The 16,797-nt window shown below is 49.6% G+C and overlaps 1 protein-coding gene across 1 annotated transcript in view; it reads left to right on the forward strand.

Moving 5' to 3' along the window:
• The window catches only part of Vac14 (VAC14 component of PIKFYVE complex), a 114,216-nt gene that overhangs the window by 45,364 nt on the left and 52,055 nt on the right, over positions 1-16,797 (forward strand). Inside the window, exon 13 of the mRNA XM_008834971.3 lies at positions 15,677-15,833. Coding sequence (XP_008833193.1) covers positions 15,677-15,833 — 157 coding nt within the window. The remainder of the gene's footprint in view (positions 1-15,676; positions 15,834-16,797) is intronic.

A 16,797-nucleotide genomic window follows, 5' to 3' on the forward strand; every position in this document is an offset into this window, starting at 1 on the left:
GTTTCTGATTCTTGTGTGAGACTCAAGCCTTCAAGTTTAGGTCTGCTTCTTTTTGTGAATTTTTTGTGTCTTTGTAATTTACTTTTTGGGCATGAAAAGCTGGTTCCTCTAAGCTTCCAGTTCTCTCTTTTGATTTTATATTGGAGTGGCCAGATTGCTTTTGTCTTCAGGAGTTCCCACAGAGGCCCAAGTCAGATGAGGATCAGATGCTCTCAGGCTTTCTCCCAAGGTCTGGATCCTCCAGGAAAGATTTTGGCCTCAGGAATTTGGGAGTTGGACTGGCCTAGGAGCCAGGCCCAGGAAAGATACTGGTCTAGGGCAGCTGTTGGCCATGCCACCCAGAGATGCAAAGGAAGATGGGTGTGGGAAGCAGCCCCAAGGGCTCCTGGGGACTATACTGAGGAGCTGGATTGGTCTGGATGCAAAGGATCAGGAAGCAGTGGTGGTTCCCCAGGTGTCTGGGGCTCCAAGACAAGGAATGGGACAGGACCCAGGCTAGGAGGAGAGATGGGCGGGGGAGATGGGAGGGTGAATGAGGCTGGGGGAGTCAAGGCGAGGAGGGCGCAGTTGACTTACTGCCGGAGAGAGAGGCCTGCGGGTTGGAGGGAAGCCTGCGGGTCGGAGAGAGCCTGATTACTTATGGACCTCAGGTGATCCTTCACTCTCAAGGATAACTTCCTGCCAACCTGCATTTAGAATTCCCAGGGGAGAATTAGTCTCCGAAGAGACCTGGAAGACTATCTGTCCCTGATGAGTGTGGACATCCTGGACAGTTGGCCACCAGTCCCAGGGCTGAACCCTACTTCTGGGCCTTCTTTGGCAGCAATCTTGAATAAGGAGTTTAATGTCTGAGCCCATGGAGTAAGGCTAATGATGTCCACACCTGCCTTCTAGACTGCTATTGGGGGTTAGGGGGCACTCACCAGACCATGCCTACTGTGTCCACCTTCCTGTCCCTGAAGTTCACCTCTTAGAAAACAGCCTTTTCCAGGTGTTGAACTCCCCTGCCTGGGGTTAAGACTTATCCCCAGTAAGTCATCTTGTCCTGCAGTAACAGCCCAGGATCTTGTGTGGATATTCTGTTCATTCACAGTGAGGGTAACAACATTTTAGATTCTATAATGATATAGAATGGCATCCTTTCCTAAAAATGTTCTCTTCCCGGATGCCAGTGCAGCCTGGCAGCCAAGGGCACAGGTCTGGCAGTCCAATTCTGGCTCTGCCACCTAATGGTAGATCTGGAGCAAGTGGCCTAGGCTGCTTCCATAAAGGAAAAGTAACAAAGGAGCCTCTTTCTTGGGTTTATCAGAAGGTTTAAATGAGATCATGAGCCTCAAGGGCTCAGCACAGGATCCAGGGTGTGGGAACCTGTGGTAGAGGGACCCCCTCAGATGCGGGGGATCATTTCTATAGAAAAGCTCAGAGATACACTGTGATCAGCAAAATGGGCCCCAGGTCTGTCCAAAGCCCTCCTGCCTCAGCTTCAGCAGCCAGTGTCTAAACAGAGACTGCTCCCTATTTCTGTTTCCTACCTGTCTTGATGGGCCCACAGAGCACAGAGGGTTTTGCCGACTTGTTTTCTATCATAGAGAGCCAAGCAGGGGATAGTGGGGAAGCAGACTAGTACCTAGTACCCCTTCGTGTCCTTCTTGTCCTCCCTCAGCCTCTCTAGAAGCCCTGGGTTGGAGCTGCTCAGAGCTGGAGTAAGGCAGCATTTGGTGCCAGCCACACTCCTCAGAGTTCTGTTATCAGCATGGTCCACAGTGTCTTTAAACATCACTCTTCCTACCTGCCAGGGAAGGACTCTTAACTGATTGCCCCAGGTGCAAGGAGAGGGAAAAAAAGGACATCATTGGCAGAGACATGCCAGGGCCTCAGCAGCCATGACCTTTCTCTCTCTCTCTCTCAAGCAGATTTGAGACCAGGAAGTCAACCTTGCTGGGCCCTGCATAACTGTGAATCTGTTCTCTGCAATGGGGTCTGTTTGGTATCTCCCTCAGCATGTGAGGACTGGGGAGGCAGGAAGCCTAATGCATCAGAGAAGAGATCCCCAATCCAGGATAAGCTCTTGCTTTTCCTCTTTCTCTTAATTTCCAAGCGACTATCAGGAGAAGTTGCTGATAGGGGCTATAGGCTAACGTGAGTGGTGCAGACACAGCAAAAAGAACAAAACCACCTTTCTAGAAATTTGTCAGGTAACATTCTGGGGCATTATTGACCACTGTGGTGGAGCCTCTAGCTCAGGAACCCACCAGCTATGAAGTATATGGGCAGTTGATGCTCCCAGGGTCACACAGGAGAAAAGGGACAGTGGAGAAGATCTAAGGACTGGTTTAGGGGCATCTGAAAATGACTTTTTTATAAAGTTGCTCAAAGTCCCTACAAATATATTGATGGACCCCGATCCTATCCATCAGCTGCCTTTCCTGTCCTCAGCTCAATGGGATATCTCAGGAGAACTCTGCCTGTGAGCCTCTCCACCTAGGCTGAGTTCTCAGGGAAGCAGAACTGGGCACGTAGTGAGCCATTGGCTGTCCTCTTCGGTGCACATCTCTGCCTGTCTAGCCAGTCACCATCTCTGGGCCTCTTCCTTGCCAGTAGAACGGAACCCCAGAGACAACTCTGCTGTGACCTCTTTTGCCCTGGAGTAGGGATTGAAAGGTATCTGTTTTCATGGTGCAAGTCTCAGAAGAGCGTGAACACAAAAACAGAGGAGATTCTTGGCTCTCCAGGGAGAGAGCTTACCCGGCCAGGTCAAACTGCCAGGAAGAGCCCTTTGAAGGCTCATTTGCAGCTGAAGGAGCAGCTCAGCTGTGCTGGAGCAGCACTGCTTCTGTGACCTCTCCATGCAGGTACCTGACCCTGCGACCCTCAGCAGATCACACAGAGACTTCAATTTTTGTTTTTATATCTGTTATTTAGTGTGCTTGTGTGTGTGCATGCACATACATGCATGTCACAGCACATGTGGATGCACAGCACAACTTGCAGGAGTCAGTTTTTTCCCCTGTTGGGTCCAGGGATCAAATTCAGCTCATCAAACTTGGCAGGAAGCACTTTTACTCACTGAGCCATCTCCCTAACCCAAGACTACCTTAGGCTTCCCCCATCTCAAGGCAGAGTAGCCCTGTTGTTCCATTAAATCCCTTTTCTTCTCAGTCCACCTCATTCCACTCAGTCCCCTAGAGGCTACTTTGACTTCCCTTTTCAAGGAGTCCTTGTCACTTTGGTCTGGTGGGTTGGCCACTTGGGCTTAGGGCTCAGGTTCCTGCTTTACTTAGTGACAACACAGACCCTGGCATGAAGTCTCCCCCAAAGGGAAGTCCCAAACCCAAGAGCTTGCTATGAGAAATGGTAGAAGAAGGCTGTGATCTTTATAGATTCCAAGGTGACTAGGGTTCTTCTGTCCTCAGAGGGAAGTACCTTCAGTTGAAGATTAGCCATCTCTTAGGATCTGCCTCCAGATGAGGCCTTCCCTTTTAACTCGAGGCCCTCCCGTTAAGGACAGCTTGGGAGTTGATGATGGCCCCTCTGTTAGTCCCACTGCCAGCCTTCTTCAGGAACCGCACTGCAGTGTGCCTGTGAGAGGACAGGGAGCAAACAGGCTCACTGTTCCACTGCATCTGTCTTAGCTTTCCTGTTGTTGGGATGGAATCCTCTGACAAAAGTAACTTAAGGGGGCTGGGAACATAACCCAGCAGTTAATAGTACTTGCTGCTCTTGCAGAAGACCCAGGTTCAGTTACCAGCACCCATATAGTGACTCACAACCATTATTGCGGGTTAATACTCATACACATAAAATAAAAATAAATAAGTCTTTTTTTAAGGCAACGTAAGGAAGGAAAGGTTTATTTTGACTCTCAGTTCCAGGGCACACTCCATCATAGTGGGAAAGTCAAGGCAGTAACGTTGAAGCAACTGGTCACATCACAGCCATAGTCAAGAAGCAGAGTGAGATAAGTAAATGTGTGCTGCTACTCAGTTCCTTTCTCTTTATACAGTCCAAGATCCCCTGCCCAGGGAATGACACCCACAATGGGCTGGTCTTTCCACCTCAATTAATACAGTCAGAATAGTCTCCACAGTAAATAAGAGGCCCATATCCCAGGTGATTCTAGATTTCATCAAGTGGACAGTTGCATTAACCATCACATCTTTGTCTTAACAAATCTGCCAAGTGATCCTAGAATAGTTTCAGCTCTCTCAGTTTGACTTATAAGAAAGTTCAGGCATAGGGAAGATCATTTTCCCAGGGTCACACTGCCAAGAACAAGAATTGGGAGCTAGGTCAATCTGATTCCAAAGGATCTAAAACCCTATACAGGGTCTCTGCAGATTGGAGTACAGCTTCATGTAGGCTCAGCCCCATACTGCCCTCGTGGTATTTTGTCCTTGACTGACCTTTGGTTGTGGATGTGCCTTTCCCTCTGAGCATTTGACTTTGACTTTGCTTTCCAGGTCTTATGGGGTGCCTGGTCTACTCAGCTGATGGACGGCAGGGGTTGAGGCAGGTGGCAGCCTTCTCACCCCAGGCTTAGACCAGAATCCTTCTCCATACTTATCTGCTTCTCCTAAAGAGTTGAGGCCAGTGGCTAAGATCACTGAGGGATCTCAGAGTTCAGGAGGCCTCTGGTCCCATGCTGCTCAGCTTTCTATAGGACCAGTTTTCTTTCCTAAGATGCTTGGGTTGGACTAGATTGTCTTTGGTCCTTTCAGCTCTCAATTTGTGTGGTCCTGACTCCACTCCCTAGAATGCTAATGCTGCATGCTCAAAAGCGGACAGTCTTCCCTGAGAATGAGACTTGGTTTTCTTTCTCCGCTCCTTGCCTCAGTTTTTATTTCACTCATTGTCATTCCATCTACTCTCCAAAACAAACAAAAACAACCCCTCCACTCCTGCCTCAGTTCCATGGGCTTCTTTAAAATTGGATCTCTACCCACAGCACTAAGATAACATGTCTGTAACCCAGAGCTTACTTCTTCCAGCAGGAGCCTATGCCACATGGGAAGATAAGCAGAGAGCCCAGAGTCCTCTCCTGCTGAGCACTGGGGTGCTGCCTGCAGCATTAAGTACTGTGGGTCCTCAGCTCTCCCACAGCTGACCCTGCAGCTCCCTACCATGGCTTAGGAGAGAAAGAGCAAGGAAAAGGAGAAACAGGAGCATCCAGCTAGCAGAGGGAAGAAACGGGTCCCCAGTCTCAGTCCCTATACCTTCCTTCTGGAGACAGCAAGATTCCCTGGTCCAGCCTCTCAGCAGCTACATCCCACAGCCCACCAGAGGTACCTGCGGCTACTGCTAGGAAGCTGGAGAGGGCTTAGCCTTTCTGAAATGAGTCCTTGTTAGTCATAGCTGAGGGGAAGAGCAAGAATTGTGCCTACCAAGAGGGCTTCTCCTTCTCATTCTTCTAGGTCTCACACTTTCCTTACAGTCTCTCCATTAGCCACCCCAGAGTAAAGGGGAGAGCCACAATAACCACAGGAGGTCACCATCCCACTCCATAAAGCCAGTTTTGTGTTCCAGGGAGGTTTGTATGTTTATGTCTCTCTAGACCCTTCTGTGGGACAGAGGGGCAAACAGAACCCAAAGCTTAAGACAGTAAGTACTGTGGGTGGGGTGGGTGCTGCAGTCTAATGCCTAGCCCCTGATGGAAGTGGAGGATGGGCTGAGAAAGGCATCAGAAAAGCAGACTTGCTTTCTTCCCAGAGGTTGGGCCTGTCAGCAACAGGACATATACAAAGGGGATCCATTGGGGTCAGCTTTCTCCTGGGATAGGGAACTGAGTTGCTTACAGGGCTGAGCATACTACCTGATCCTGCCCTGGAGCCCCCAAAATCCAACCATTTGGATACAAAGCCCACAGCTCTGTCCAGACCAGGCTACCTTCCTCTGGCTCTCTGAGATTTCCAAGGCCTTGCCCCAGACCTCCTCGGCTATACCCTCAAGCTGGACCATCTCCTGGATGCTGGCATTTTTCACAAAGTCCCAAGATACTTTGGTGCACATCTCTGGTTGAGTCATACAGCTGTGGACCAGCACACAATCTATTACAAATCTAGGGCCCCCAGCTGTTGTCCCCCATATCCATATAACCTGGACTTGGTGGCCAAGCCAAGGCGCCCTGTACTCACCCCACACCCCACACCCCACACAGTGCTCCTTTAGAAGTCAAGTTTTCTTCCAGTCTGTGTATTGGTTTCTTCTCTGGAAAGCTGAGTTTCAGTGGCATTTTCCTATTAGGTCATAGACACTCAAGCCAGAAGAGGATCAGTCTCCACAGGTGACAGAGAGAGTTCCCTTCACACTCACTGGCTTTATCCCACACCCTATACCCAGAACCCTAAGAGTACAGACTTTATCCTCCCATCAGCCTCTGAGAGGGCTCTGTGGAGTATGAGTGTGCCCCGCCCCCCCTCAGATGCACCGAGTTCCCTGCTCAGCTCAGTAGAGAATGTACACATTTCACCTGAGGAAAGTGAGACCTAGAAAAGTTAAGGAACTTGGTCAGGATCTCTACTTAGATGCTTCATGAAGTGCTCCAAAACTCATGCATGCTCCCTCCCCCATCTCTTCTCCTCTGCTTACTCCCCTCTTCCATCCCTCCCCCCTTTCCCCTCTTTTCTCTCTTTCCTCTCCCTTCTCTTCCTTCCTTCCATCCCTCTCTATACTTCTTTCTGTCCCACACGCACCTCTTTCTGCAAATCAAGGCTAGGCCAGGACCCTTCTGTCTGTACACCCATCCCATCTTAGCCTTTATGACTCTATAGTAGCCAGTTAGCCATGGGCTGTAAGAGAAAAGTCTGTCCAACCCATGGTTGATGCTCAGAAATACTTTATAAAAAGGTAAGAAACCAGGTTGGCTTAAAGTGAGCTGATCCCATTCAGTCCTGTCCCCATCTCTTGGACTTTGCCTTGGCAGAGTGCATAGGCAGCAAAGCCTTAAGAAGAGCCTGCCTCCCCAGGCCAGGGGTTGTGCAAAACTTGCCAGTAAGCTGGGATTCAGCAAAACCCTAGAGATAGGAACCCTCCCCTCTCCTGGTTACCGCAGCCCAGGGGCTCATCACCTGGTAACAGAGCTCTAAGGGGTATGAGTGTGCCCCACTCTTTAGCTGCACTGAGTTCCCTGCCCAGCTCAGTAGAAAATTTACAACCCTGAGATCCAGGGGCCCAGGATGGTGCAAAGGAGAATGTTGGGGTCAGCAAGAAGGAAAACTTGTGGGCTAAGTAAGAAAGGGGTCAGCGATCTGGTCTCTAATTCTTCGTACCCCAGGCTGAACTCTCTTTTCTCCTGTACTCCCAAGAGGGGCAGCCACCAGAACCCACAGTGTGCTCCACTGCCAATCAGTGGGACTGACAATAGTGATAAGTGCTGGCCTTTGCATAGTTGCTCAAGACTAGGCACTAGTTCCCTTGAGAAGAAGAACTGCCCAGGTTGCCAAGGGTATGTGCTCAGAGTCAGCCAATACTAACTGTGAGCTCAGTGTGTGTACAGCTATAAATTACTTTGCTTTAACAAGATGCCAGAGCGTTGTAAACTGACTGGTTTTCACTTTTTTTTTTGAGACAGGGTCTCCCTGTAGCCCAAGCTGACCTGGAACTCACTATGTAGACCAGGCTGGCCTTGAACTCACAGAGATCCACCTGCCTCTGCCTCCCAAGTGCTGGGATTAAAGGTATGCACCATCACGCCTGGCAACTGAGTGGTTTTCTAAGTGGAAAGTGAAATGGGTCCAAGCTTGGACAGAAGTTGCCTACCCCAAATCTAGAATTTTCTTCTTTGGGGTGGTGTTTGTCTTGTTGCAGAAAGTGGGGTTCCTATGGTTCTGCCAGACTGACCGCTGCTTTCTTTAGTCCCTATTTACCTTGTGTTCAGGGCAGAGGCCTTCATCCCCAGTGCCAGCTGGTGTGGGTGCATTTCCCACTGCTCTTGGCCTTCAGCCTGGCTCCTTAGGGTGAATTCTCTGGCTTATTTCCCAGGCCCAAAGGCAATGGGAGCCATATTATATGTGGTGAAGGATGGTGGAGACCTGGGCCCTGAGCTAACAGAAGGAACTAGGCTCTATGTAGACAGAAGCAGAAGGCCCAAGGCTCCTCTGAAAGCCAGGCTTTGGTGCCTCTGCTTTTCGTGTCAGCTCTGCCTCACAGCATGAGGAGCAAGCAGCCTGATCTGACCCAGATTCCGCCCCACCTCTCGAGACCCTGCCACCAGCTGCTCTGGACACAGATATCAGATCGCCCTTGGCCTTGGCCTGCACTGACCAGAGTGCAGCTTCCAGCACCTGGAGTTGAATCCACCCCTCCCACCAGTACCATGTGTATGTCTTAGGAACATTCTCACACCTTCTTCCCAGCTGGCAGGAGAAGATGTTGTTTGGGGATTTCCTATCAGCGTAAGGTATCCCCTCAGCAGGATCTGGGTAGCTGAGCGTGTTAACATCTACAGCCTCAGCCAACACTTGCCCATACAAACCTAGAGCTTCCTAAGTGTTTCCTAAAGCTCAGTGGGTGCCTTAAAGTGGGATGCTTGTCCATTCGTCCCTTTAGTAGAAGCCATTCCGAATCATCCATCTTCCATTTCCTTCCCATATGCTACAGGTCAGTATCTGCTAAGTTGCTTGTCTGGAACTTCGGGTTTAGGAGTCTTAGCAGGAAGTAAGAACAGGCTTCCCAGCCTGAGGACTTGGACTTGAAGACTGTAACCATGCCCAAGATGCCAAAGGAGCAGCCACAGCACCCATAACAGAGAGAAAAGGGCAGAGGGCCCTCCAAACCCAACTGCTTTCCCAGGCTGGGCTCTGGACAGGTGTTGGGATGGTAGTTGCTAGTTGGACCGGTGCAAGACAGGAGAAAAAAAGCACCATCCAGGAGAGCTCCCTTGGCTGGTAGAATAAGAGAGAGTAACAGGTGACAGTATCTGGCCCTACCCAGATGCTTCCATATAGCCAGTACGAAAAATGCCCTTTGCAGAGCCAGAGAGATGGCTCAGAGGCTAAGAGCACTGATTGCTCTTACAAAGGACCCAGGTTCAATTCCCAGCACCCACATGGCAGCTAACAACAACTGTCTATAACTCTAGTTCCAGGGGATCTGATGCTTTCTTCTGACTGTGGTGGGCATTGCACAACATGGGTGCACTTACATACATGCAGGCAATACACCCATACACATTTTTTAAATGCCCTTTGCTACAGTATAATTGCCTCCAAGCAGAGGGTCCTTCTCAGGAACTCCCTGGCTTGCTCCTCTTGGCTATCTACCCCTTTGGGGAATAGGAAGCCTCTTCCCCCAAACTCCTGAGACTCCCCTCAGAGCCACTTTGTCAGGGGTGCTCTATACTCAGTTGTCCCCAACTTTGACCCTTGCACTCCAGCGAGGAGTCAGGCAGCCCATTGCACTCCAGAACCAGGGACCAGCCAGTGGGCCCGCCCTACCCCCACCCACTGCCATGGTAACAGCAGGCACTCCTGCTCCTGCAGAATATTGCTTTCCTGTAACTCCCTCCCGCTCTTCCCCACTTCTTTCTTTCACACAAAAAGAAAGCACAAGTGTTTTATATTCATTTTGCAAAAATGCTGTGTAGCGCATACTAATTGATGTGGCTTCCTCCTGCTTGCTTTGAGCCATTCCCCATCCTCAGAGCCAAGACTCCAGGCCAGCATCGGGCATGGGCCCAGTCAGCCTGCTCACTGGCAGAAGAACTGGATCTGTGTTTCTGGAGGCAGAGCAAGACTGGCCTCATAGCTGTAGCTCTGGGGGCTTTTCCTCCGGCTTTGTGGGATCCTTAAGCAGGAATTCTTGTCCCAGATCTTCCTCCACATTCCAGGAATCTCCAGGGGCTACAGGGATGGAACACTGGAGCCCTGGCCTGGGCACAGAAACTCAAAGCCAGGTCTAACAGGGGCACTCTCTGCTGTCCCTGTTGGCCTTTCTCAGCACCTCTATTGACAAGACCTTCCTCTTAATAGCTCTCCTCCCTCCCTGGGCTAGGTCTTCATTTTTATTGTTATTGCAAAGCCCCAAGGTCCAAGATGGGAGTATGGGTCAGTTGGGAAAGAGCCAGCAACTGGATCTGAACACCAGAGCTGATGTCAGAGCCACCATGTACCCCAGAATAGTTCCCAGTACCAACCCTTAGCTGTTCCTTGCCCTCCATTCAAGCAGCTCCTTCCCTTCCTCATGTCTTTTCTGGCTCCAGCTTTATTTTAGGGACAGGAAGAGTTTATTGTGTGTGCACCTGTGCACGCGTGATGCCCCCAGCATGGCTGTGGGCTTTTTGCCAGCCCCTGGGACCAGAGACAAATCGTTTGCTATGTAAGCACAAGAGGAGTGGCTGGGGTTACCAAAGGAGACTGTAGACAGCATTTCCGGCTTTAATTGTGCAATTGAAGTGTAATTTGCATTCATTTGCCATTTGGTGTTAAACTTCCTAAAATAAGAGTATTTCTAATACAAAATTGGCAGCTTCGCTGGCTATGTGCTCTCCAGTGGGCAGGAGGCGGTGGTAGAAAACTAGACGGGGCACATTGTCTTGGGAAGCCCTCAGTGTGGATACTGCTGTCCTTCCCCATCACCAAGCCAGGGCTATTAACAGCTTGGCAGTAAGACCAAAAGTCTTGTAACAGAAGTGGTAGGCCAGACTTTGTGCACGCATTCTGTGCTTTGCACGTGGCTACGGTCATTCCTTAGTGCCCATAAGGGTTTGGTTCCAGGACCCTCTGGATACTAGAATCTGAAAATGCTCAAATCAGTATTTGCATTTAATCTGCATGCATTGTTCCATACACTTTAAATGTCTCTGAATGACTTAAAATAATACCCAATACAATGTAAATGCTATGTAAATGGTTATTATACTGCATTTTTTAGGAAAAGTGATAAGAAAAAAGTCTATACATGTCTTCTATAGACACTTCCTCCATAATATTTTCAGACCCTAGTTGGTTGTGTTCTTAGACTCAGAGAGCCAGCTGATCTCACAGGCTTCAGGGCACCCTTGCATGGTCAAGCCTCCATTTGCACATATGGGAAAACTGAGATGCCACCACCTGCAAAATGAAATCCAGACTCCTTGGTATGGATCATAAGCAGTCTTCCCTAGCCTACTCCTGGAGCCTGATTTCTGGCCACACGCCCCCTCTAGCTCCGTATCCTACTCTAGAGCTCAACCATCACAAGCTTAGTTTCCAGGAATGTGCCAAGTTGTTCTCTGCATCCATAAGCAGCTTATGCTATTTAAGAGAATACTTCAGATGTCCCCCTCATCCCCCGCCACACACACTTACACACCCCTTTGGCAAACTCATGCTCAGTACTTCCATAGGCTCCCCTCAGGCCAATTTGCTGGGTCCTAAGGCTCAGAGGCTCTGGTATCAGTAAATACTTAGTTGTGTATATCCCTACAGCCTGTGACTCATCAAAGGCAGAGCCTGTCCTGGCCAGCCCTGCATTTCCTACAGCCAGAGCAAAATCATGGTAGCTGCTTGGTAGATGTTAGGAAGAGGAAAGCAGTGTTGGATGACATCAGCTGATCCAGGGTGGGAGTTAGAAGTCAAGAATGTCTAGCCACAAAGCTCTGAGTAGTGTTATTAAGAGGCTTGGGCTTAGGGACCAGAGCTGGATCATGTAGCGTACAAGGTGATGCCGACGGAGATTGAGGGTGTCCATTCTGGCCAGAAACAAGTACAGCTTGCTCCTCCAACCTCCTTGTTCCTTGTAGCCTGATTCTTGAGTCACTTTGAGTAGACAGCATCTTGCACAGGACAGGCCTCTTGCATGCTATTGGTTCTTCCCAGGCATCCTTGCAGTTGGAATTAAGAACCAGCTGGATACCTAGTGGGTCGGTGTGCCTGTCCTAGTATTGGAGATCTTGCCAGCACCAGCCTCCTGTATTCTGTACCAGGCCCTTGCCAGCCTTGTTTGCTCATCCTTTTCTCATTTGGTACATTTCACCTCTGGGGTGAGACCATGAGCCTCTGTCCACCTGTACAGACAGACCTAAGAAGAGTGACAGGGCTCACAAAAGCAAAGTGTAAGAAAGACTGGGTGACCTCCTCGATCTGCTGTCTCTACTCTGAGTCTGAGTCAGCTATCAGGTCATATGGCATCAGAAAAACTCAACACCTTGGGTGGAGGCTGCAGCAAGAGAGCATTCTCTGCATGTACCATTGAACTGAGAATTCAGGTACTGATTTGAGGATTTGGCTTAATTATTTTTTCTTCCACATAGTTATGTACCAAAACTCAGCAGTTTCTAAAATATTTTCACAAAGTTGTACAATCGTCACTGTCTAATTCCAGAACATTTTATCTTCACCCACCCACAAAAAGGGAGGGGGGACATGGTGGCACACACCCTTAGTCCCCACACTCAGGAGGCAGAGGCAAGGCAGACCTCTCTGAGATCGAGGCCAGGCGGGCCTACATAGTGAGTGCCAGGCCAGCTGGGGCTATAGGGAGACCCTGTCTCAAAAAAAAGACACACACACACACACACACACACACACACACACACACACACACACACACCGCAAAAAAGGAACTATACATGAGCAGTCTCTTCCCTAGCTACTTGCAACCACAAATGTACTTCCATCTTTTTAGACTTGCCTTGTGTGAATGGAATCATCAGTTTGTGGCCTTTTGTGTCTGGCTCTTTCATTTAGCAAGTGTTTATGAAATTCCTCCTGTAGCACAGGCCAATATCCCATTTCTTCTTTTTTAAATTTGTGTGATATGTGTGGTGTGAGTGAGCACATGCCGTGGTGCACATGTGGGATCAGAGGACAACTTTCAAGGATCAGTTCTCACTTTCCACCTTGTTTTGAGCCAGGGTCTCTTGTTTCTGCCCATGTGACACATATGGCCTATGAGCTTCCAGGCTGTTTTCCTGTCTCTGTTTCCCATCTCACCATAGGAGTGCTGGGATTACAAGGGAATCCTACCACATCTGGCTTTCTACACGTATTCTGGGAGCCAGACTCAAATGATCAGGTTTACGCAGCAAGGTTTTATTATGCACTGAGCCATCTCCCTGTGCCCCTATTTCTTTTTATGGCCAGGTCATGTTCCTTAGGATGGATTACCACATTCTGTTTATCAGAAAAGGAACTTTTCTCTTCAGCTGTTGGGCTGTTCACATAGAAGTGTCTGTGTGGACATATATTTGCCATTCTCTTGGTAACACCTAGGAGTTGGGGTATACCTATGGTAACTCTTTAAATTTTTTATGGAACTCTTGGCTTGATTCTTACTTCACTGTTTAATTTTGGGTGAATCACCCCACCCTGTTCCCCACCCCAAGTCGCTAATCTAGTTTCCCCTCCTTGGCCTTTGGAAAGTGGCTTGCTTGGGAAATGGAGTACCTGGATGAGTTGGATGCTGGGGTCTACTCATCCTTCAGGGCTCTTTGTCACTACTGTGCCATCTGCTTCCCCACCACACCCTCCTTCCTCTGTCTCTTCCATTTCTGGAGCAAAGAGCCTGCTAGAGACTCCTCCTTCTGTGGAAACAGAGACCTAGGCCCTCTGCCCAAGCCCACCTAGGGGCCTCAGGTTCTCAGACTGATGCAGAGCTCCTGCCACCTTGACAGGGCTGTGTAGCAACTATGTTTTTCAACCACTGCAGATCCATTTCTCCCAAACCAACAAATAAAACTATTCCAGGAGCAAGTAAAACCCAAAATTCCAGTGCATGGAAGGAAAGGCGAGTGCTGGGCTCTTTGCAAGGAGTACTTGTGCCCACAAACCGTAGACAAGGTGACTCTGACTCATTCCTACAGCCCAGTACCTAGTGTAGCTCTGATACAGAGCAGGGACTCAGACAGGGTCTGTCGATGTGGGGCAGTGGGAGGTGGCATGTGTGTGAGTGATGCCATGGCCAGCGTGGAGGTGGCCACAGTGCAGTTGTTAAGATCACATGCTGAACACATGATACAACTTGGAGAAGACCAAGGGGTCAGAAAGGGCCAGCAACAAAGGGAGCTTCAACATGGGTACAGCAAAGCTGGCCAAGAGGACACTTGGAATAGTGGGAACTGAGCAGTGTAGGGTGAGGCAGTGGCTTGTTACCAACACTGATGGAGCCACTTTTGACACTTCGGAAATGGGTAGGCCATGTCTTTCATGTGTGTGTATGTTTTAAGATAAAAATAGCCCTTTAAAGACACATAGAATTCCCTGGCTTTAGTATACATATAGTCTCTACTCATAGTGGTCCAGCTTGGGTTTTTTTTTTTTCTTACAGTGGTACGAAAGTGATACTCATCCAGGAGAAAGCATACTTTGAATTTTGATTTTTACGTAGCCCAAAGTGGCTCTGTGTGTGTGTGCGTGCGCACATGTGTGCACACGCGCATGCACACACACATATACCATGACATGTATGTGGAGGTCAGAGGACAATTTGCAGAAATTGGTTCTCTCTTTCTACCATATAGGTTCCATAGATCAAACTTGTGTCATCAGACTCAGCAGCCAAGTACCTTTAACCTGCTATGCCTTATCCATCCTTTTTTTTTTTTTTTTTTTTTTTTTTTTTTTTTTTTTTTAAAAAAATGTCTTTTTTGAGATACTATCTCCCTGTAGCCCTAGCTGGCCTTGAACTCACAGAGATCCCCTTGCTGCCTCTGCTGGGATTAAAGGTGTGCACCTCCACACCCTACTCCGTCTTATTTTTTAAAACAGGGTCTCTCTGAACCTGAAGTTCACCATTTCAGCTAGACTGCCTGGCCAGTGAGCCTCCAGGATCTGCCTGTCTCTACCACTCTATCACTGAAGTCACAGACCCATTGAGAGCTGATGAGCAGGGAGCAGAAAGCTGCCAGTATCTGCAGTGGGAGGGCATGGGGAGCACCGGTCTTAGGACAGGCAGTTCAGTAGCCACTGGGGCAAATGACATTTATACAAAAGCGTATGCCAGCATCTATGGTGATGCCTTCCCAACCCTTCATATCCCTGGCCTCTCCCCACTACCTACTGTAGGAAAGCCATAATGGGATAGGCTTTGCCATCCTGAAGCACCAGTGCCAGGTGAAAGTGGTACATCTTCCAGAGCTACAGGGATGTCCAGCAGCATAACTTGTACTCCTATTCTGGCCTGACCCCATGCTCCTTAGAAGAGCTCAGCAGGCCAGTAGTGAGCTGAAGAGACCTCACCCCATCTGAGGCTAAGTAGGACACCTGGGAGTCACCTGTCTGGACACTAGGGAGCCCTTAGCCCTGGAGGTCAGGGTTATACCCCAACTATGGAGGGCCCTTTGGATTCTGGGGAGCCCAGTGTCATGTCTACAGTAACATGTTGTGTGGACAAGGATGGAAAAGCTCCAAGGCCTCACACAGCACAAGGACCATAAGATACAGCCTGTGTATTATGTACTTTTGGTTCCAAGACCTGCATCTCATGTGTATCATGCTTATCCCTGCTTAGGACAGAGAGGAAGGTTATGGGAAAGGGATTCACCAGCCTGATTCTAGCTTCCTTCCTCCAGAGCCCCCAGACACCACCATCAGTGGTCTCCTAATCCATAGCATCATCACACTCTCCCAAGCACTTTCACAGCCAACAGTCTACAGGCCTCTCCCTGCCCTGCAGGCTGCCCCTCAACTCTGACCTCACCTCTGCCAGGTCAGCTCAGCATGCAGTAGGGAGCTTATCACTCATCCTCCGCTTGTCTCCCCAGGTTGTCTTGAAGGATCTGGAGGTGTTGGCAGAAATTGCTTCCTCCCCTGCAGGCCAGACGGATGACCCAGGCGCACCTGATGGCCCTGACCTCCGAGTCAGTCACTCAGAGCTTCAGGTGCCTACCTCCAGCAGAACCAACCTGTTGAACCCTCCCAGTAAGTCTTCCCTTGAGGGAAAGGGACTGAGAAACACTAGTGCTGAGTCTTGTCCTGAAGGGGGTCCTTCAGGCTGTTGTTCATGAGCCCCTTGTCCTGCCATGTGTGAGGGTCCATGGATTTCCTGCCATGATCTTCAACCACAAAGAGGCCCCCAAAGAGACCCTCACAAGCTTTTCCCTCATCTTTGGTACTTCTGATGCTTTTCAACCATGACTAAGCACAAAACCTTCTGGGCCAGCATCTCCACTGACAGGCAGCCAGGGCCTTTGGTCTTGGGTCTCACAGGTGGAAGAAGGCTCAGCAGCCATTTCCTTCTCACTGAACTCAGAATAGCTCTCTGTGTGGCAGGCAACCCAGGCAAGAGACAGCATAATTCAAACGGGCTGTTTCCAGGCCATCCTTGAAGGTGGAGGTAGCCAAGGCATTCCTAGTATTTGCCCCTCAGGTCCCTTCCAGAAGGCAGGGGATTCGTCTCCCTGGCCACACACTGCCCAGCTCCTCCACTCCCAGGCAGACAACACCTCCCTCAGCCATGTGATCTTTAAAAGGGCTCAGGGACATGGGTTGGTAGGAAAGTGCCCTTGAGTTGAGTGTCTGCTGGATCTTTGTCCATTGAACTCCTCATGATGTCTAGGCACCAGGACCTCATTATCTTTACCTAGACCTAGGGCCTTTCAGTGAGTTCCCTCCTACAGCTCTGTAGTATATTGGTCCCTGGTTGCAGACCCATAGAACACCTACCCTGCCCCAGTAGCAACCCCTCAGCTCTTTAACCAGACACCAGGCCCAGGGTCTGAGAACTTGAGTGTTATCAGAGTTCCACAGGCTTCGGTGTACCCTAGAACATGCCAGGTTATATCACAGAAGTCTGTGGACTGAGGACACCTGCCCATGACAGGAGACCTACCCAGCCCTGCAGTAGGAGGCACATGGGAACCCTGCTTCAGGCTTCCCTGCTGCC

Source organism: Nannospalax galili, unplaced genomic scaffold, assembly GCF_000622305.1.
Source record: "Nannospalax galili isolate Female #2095 unplaced genomic scaffold, S.galili_v1.0 scaffold56, whole genome shotgun sequence".
NCBI lineage: Eukaryota > Metazoa > Chordata > Mammalia > Rodentia > Spalacidae > Nannospalax > Nannospalax galili.